The sequence below is a fragment of the Pinus tabuliformis genome, chromosome X (genome assembly GCF_031772625.1).
Source record: "Pinus tabuliformis cultivar Carrire ecotype Pingquan chromosome X, CPIR1, whole genome shotgun sequence".
In the NCBI taxonomy this organism is placed as follows: Eukaryota; Viridiplantae; Streptophyta; class Pinopsida; order Pinales; family Pinaceae; genus Pinus; species Pinus tabuliformis.
The window spans coordinates 1,632,837,882-1,632,843,312 of record NC_142308.1 but is presented as its reverse complement, the minus strand read 5'-3'; the positions used below and the strand labels follow the sequence as shown (position 1 = coordinate 1,632,843,312).

The window sequence follows — 5,431 nt, the reverse complement described above, 5'->3', positions numbered from 1 at the left end:
TAATTGATAACATGCAATTGTTTATGTATTCTTCTGCTAACAGGCCATTGTCAGGATTAAATTTAGGTAGCCATTTTTCAGGATGTGCTAGCAATTGGGTCAAAGGTGTAGGCATTTTGACAGCTCCTAGGTTGGTCCATGGCCTTCTTTGAGGTTGATTATGTGCCATTGTTGAGCTAATAGTAGAAGAGGGTGATGAAGGAGTTGAAAGTGATTGGGTAGAGGATGTTGAATTTCCTGTGCCTATTTGGACTATGATCTGAAGTTGGGAAACAGATGGATGACCTTGCAATGGTATGGAGGGAATGGATGATGAGGAGGACAAATTCTCACTGTGATATTCTGATGGTGTCTTTCTAGCCCTTTTCTGACTTGGTAAAGGGAATTCAACTGGTGGAATGCCAAGCTTTTCACTCTTTTCCCTATTAAGTGGCTGGGATGGGATATACTGGGAAGTAACACTACCTTGGGATACCTTAGACTCTTCTTTGGATATTGAGGTCCCCTCGAGTTTATGAATCAAAGATTGTACTTTAGGAGGTTCAGGAGAATAATTGTCTGGCGTGTTTAGGATTTCAGGAGTGGGTTTATATTTTTCTTTTCAACTTCTTGCTTAGGAATAGGGGATTTAGAATGTGAAGGAGAAGTTGGAGGTGATGGTGAGGGGGAATTACTCTTGGAATGGCATGTAGATTTATATTTACTCGTCATTCATAGTTTGGCCCTCCTTCTAATGCCAAAAATGTTGATGCCTCTAAAATCGTAGCACCAACATTGGGGGATAACCACCTGGTCCGGACCTTAGTGCAACTCCTTACCCATTTGGTATGGTGGCTCTGACTGGATATTATGGGACCATTTTTCTAATAAAGTATGATTTGATCAATGGGTGTTTTGAATATGTAAAAAGATGATAGGTGGTTTAATCTATAAGCTCTAAAATATACAGATATATCTATATAACTCAGGTGATCTCATAATAATGCGATTCTTGATGATTCCTAGTAGACAAATAATAATATAGATTATTATTCGTCTATAGAAAGGTACATTTAAATAATGATTACTTTGTTTAAGAAATTAAACAAAGTAATATGAAAACATATTGCATAACATACTAATATTTATCGCTGAAATATGTATATAATATAACAATTCTAAATCATTCAGAAGTGAAATAATACAAATTTGTTTGAAAACATGTGAATACATTAAAAATAGAAAATTAATGGGATGCTAATTACACAAAACAAGACAAAATAATAGTGATAGAAGTACCGGAAAAAATGCAATTGGTTGCTCATATTGATCATCATTTCTTGTAGTAAAATAGCTACTATGGCGAGAAAATGAAGAGAGAGCACGCTGGCGATTCGGCGTTCTGCTGCACTCATCCCTAACCTAATCTTCCCTGCGCGCCTGCGCCTGGCAGCGTTGTTGCTAGGCTTGCGCCCTCCCTCTGCTGAGTCCCTCTTTCTTTGGGGCCTCCTGCCCTTCTCTGCCTTTGGGCCTCCTGCCCTTCCCCGTCCTCGGGGCCTCCGCTGGTGCTCCGCTTGAGTCCTTCGATCAAGCCTGAAATGGATCCACCTTCTCAAGATCCAGAAGATCTGGAAATATCGTTTGCTTCTCTCATCCCGGAGAATGCAGCTGGAAAAATCCGCCCTACAGCTTCTAAGTTCATCAAGAAGCTAGACGAAATCCCGGAAGTCTCGCTCCCTCCTACCCTTCCGAGGAGAGTTGCAGTCGCCTTAGCAGAACGTGGCCTGGTCGGTCAATTCACAGGATTATGGCCTTCTCCTCACTCAGTTCAACGTTGGGTCGAGAGAAACTGGAACTCGATGGTGCAAGGAAAAATAGCAATCAGGTTCTGCGGGAGGGGGTTTTTCACCTTCCTTTTTGAATCAATGGAGGATCGTAATCTCATTTTCAGAAACGGACCCTATTTCATGGACTCCAGGGGCCTTTACCTTAACAGATGGACCCCTGATTTTGATCCAGAGATGGACGTCCCCAACACTGTCCCCGTTTGGGTTCGCCTGCCTCATTTGCCGCTTCATTGCTGGGGAGATGAATCAGTGAAAGCCATAGGGAATGCCGTAGGGAAATATATTGACAGATCTGAACCAAGGGAGAACATGCATGCCTGTGCACAGATATGTTTCGAAGTATATCTGGGTAAGGGACTGCCGGAAGCAATCAAACTCAAAGTTGATCAATGGATGCACATACAGCAAGTGGACTACGAGCAGCTGCCATTCAAGTGCAAGGTATGTCACGAATATGGGCATTTTTCCAATAGATGTAGTAAATCTAAATCAAATGTTTTCGAAGGCAATGTAGAAGATCCTGAAGAAGCTTGGGAAATAGTCAAAAAGAAAAAATCAAACCCCCCTCTAGGCACATCCTCAAAGCCCCCCATTGAAACCCCCTCCCCCCCCCTCCCCCCCCTCTGGATCTGGCCCTTCCTTCCCTTCCTCCTCCAACCCCTTTGAAACCTTGTCTGCAGAGGAACCCCCATCCCCCCCCCATCCCCGAGAGGCCCCATGGTAACCCCTTCCCATATCTCTCCCCCCCAGCCCTCCCCTCCCCCAACAGTGGAAAGAATCTTAACCAGGAATAAATCAAAGGAAAACAACCTCTCCACCGACCCTCCCAGAAAAGTTGGAAGGAAATCTAACAAAGAGATAAGGGATGAGAACGCTGCAAAAGAAATGGCTACCGGGACCCAACAACCAATGGACACATATCTAGATAAGACTAAAGGAAGTGGAGAAAAGATGAAAGAGAAAAGCGGGGCTCACAATAAACAAGGTAAATGATGATTTTGGTCTCCTGGAATTGTAGGGGGATGGGCTCCTCCCTAAAAGCAAATGCAGTCCGAGACCTTCTCAAATCTGAACATCCAGACTTTCTCCTTCTCCGGGAGACCAAAATCACGGAACAGGAATTTCAAAATAACATGAAAAAAAGCAGAAGTTATGTAGGAATAGCATCGAGCGCAGCTGGCGCCTCAGGAGGCATAGGGACAATATGGGACAAAAACAAATGGAAACTTAAAGATCAAAGGCAGAACAGATGGTGGATAAGATCAGACATGCAAAATATAGCCACGACAGAAGAATACTCATTATACAACATCTACGCACCCAACCACTATAGAGATAAAGCCTCATGTTGGGATTCAATCACCTCAGATCTAATGACTGCTCAGGGAAGGAATATCTTCCTGGGAGGTGACCTAAATCTTATATCCCTCAAGAGACTCTTTAGAAGAAATCATTCAAGCTCATAATTTAGTGGACATACCTCCGCAAAATGGACGTTTCACTTGGTCGAATAAAAGAACAGGCAGTAATAACATAAAGGAGAGGCTAGATCGTATCCTGGCTCAAGAGAGAATAGTGGAAAATTACCCAACTATCCAAAGCAAAATTATTCAAGGTTACATTTCAGATCATAAACCAGTGGCTTTGACACTGGATAAAGGGAAAAACATGGGACCGCTTCCTTTTAAATACAACAAGGCCTGGGACAGCAGCAAAGAATTCAGAGACCTGATAAAGGAACAATGGGCAAAAGAAATTTCGGGCTCTCCTCATTTCATCTGGGAAGTTAAGCTCAAATCTCTCAGGATTGCCATTAAACAATGGGCAAGAAATCATGCAACAGAGGAAGGTAAAAAAAGAATCGACCTCCAAGCGAAGTTGGAACAATGGAGCCAAGAAAAAGAAAGAGGCCAGGACACAGAGGAAGATCAGGCCAAAGAAAATGAAATATATAAAGAGCTGTATAAACAGAACAGAAGGGAGGAGGAAGAGCAAAGGCAAAATTCTCGCTGTCTTTGGCTCAAAGCCGGAGATAAAAATACCTCTTTTTTTCACAACAGCCTTAATCTTAGGCGAGCAGGGAATCATATAGAGAGAATAATGATGGAAGGAAGCGAACTCAGAGAGCAAGAGGAAATAAAGGATGCAGCGTCCTGGCATTTCCAAGCTCTCCTAACAGCTGATCGACAATATACTGAAAATTCGGATTTCCTTAGCATAATTGAAAATAAAATCTCAGAAGCTCAAAATGCCGAGTTGGATAAGGAGATCACGACAGAGGAAATTGAGTGGTCAATCTTCAGCATGGCTTTGGACAAGGCTCCGGGCCCTGATGGGTTCACAGTGGCATTTTACAGAAACCATTGGGAAATTATCAAAAAGGATTACATCAGAATGGCAAAGAATTTCTTTACGAAATGCGAAATGGGCAGCAGCATCAAATCTTCCCACTTAGCCATCATTCCCAAAGACCCCAATCCTCAATCCTTTGATAGATTCCGACCTATATCCTTGTGCAATGTCTCCTATAAAATCATCACCAAGATATTAGCTAACATGTTAAAAAAACTTCTCCCTTCCCTCATCTCTGAGAACCAAGGAGGCTTCGTCCCTAGAAGACAAATAACGGACAATGTTATTCTTATTCAGGAGGCAATCCACAGCAGCATAAATAGAAAGGAAAGGGGCATGATCATCAAACTAGATATGGCGAATGCCTTTGACCGAGTTAATCATAAATTTCTCCAGGCAGTCCTAAAGAAATTTGGCATCTCTGAGCTCTTCATCAGCAGGGTCATGGAATGCATTTCATCCACCTGGACAGCCCCCCTCATTAATGGCAGGCCCAGCAATTTCTTCAAAAGCTCAAGGGGCTTGAGGCAAGGATGCCCGCTATCCCCCTTCCTCTACATCATCATGGCCGAAACTCTAAGTATACACCTGGAGAATCTGCGCAGGCTAAAAGAAATAACAGGTGTAGACATAGTTCGGGGAACCAAGGGGATAAACCACTCCCTCTTCGCTGATGATACTCTTCTAATTGGAGGCGCTTCCAGTCTCATGGCTCGGAGGTTCAAGAAAACGTTGGAACTCTTTCTTCAAGCCTCTGGAGGTAGGCTAAATAATAACAAGTGCATGATTTACACATGGAATGTCCCCAGACATATCATTCAGAGAATCTCCACAATCTTGGACATCCCTGCTCAAAAGAACTGGACACATTTCATGTACCTGGGGTTACCCTTAGCCAAGGAAACGATCAAAACTGAAATCTGGGTCAAGCTAATTGAGAAGCTGAGAGGGAAGCTTCAGAGCTGGGGAGTGTCTTGGCTCAACCTGGCGGGCAGAACAATTCTTATCAAAGCCATCCTTTCAGCTCTTCCAATATATTAGTTTGCAACTACTCTCGCCCCGGCCAGCATTCATAAACACATGGAACTAATTATCAGAAGCTTCTTGTGGCAGGGAGGAAGGCAAGAATCAAAAAAGTTCAGCTTGGTAAAATGGGATCAGGTCATCCTCCCCTTCGAGAAAGGAGGGATCGGAATAAGAATCCCAAGATTAGCCAATATGGCCATGGGCTTTAAATTGATCTGGAGAATCCT

The 5,431-nt window shown here is 43.2% G+C and overlaps 1 protein-coding gene across 1 annotated transcript; it reads left to right on the top strand.

Annotated features, from left to right (window-relative positions):
* The first annotated feature begins 1,577 nt into the window (after positions 1 to 1,577).
* Positions 1,578 to 5,219, top strand: LOC149146277 (uncharacterized). Its single transcript, XM_089452712.1, has 2 exons — positions 1,578 to 2,175; positions 3,349 to 5,219. The coding sequence occupies exons 1-2, from the start codon at positions 1,578 to 1,580 to the stop codon at positions 5,217 to 5,219; spliced, it is 2,469 nt and encodes an 822-aa protein (XP_089308838.1).
* The last annotated feature ends 212 nt before the right edge of the window (positions 5,220 to 5,431 follow it).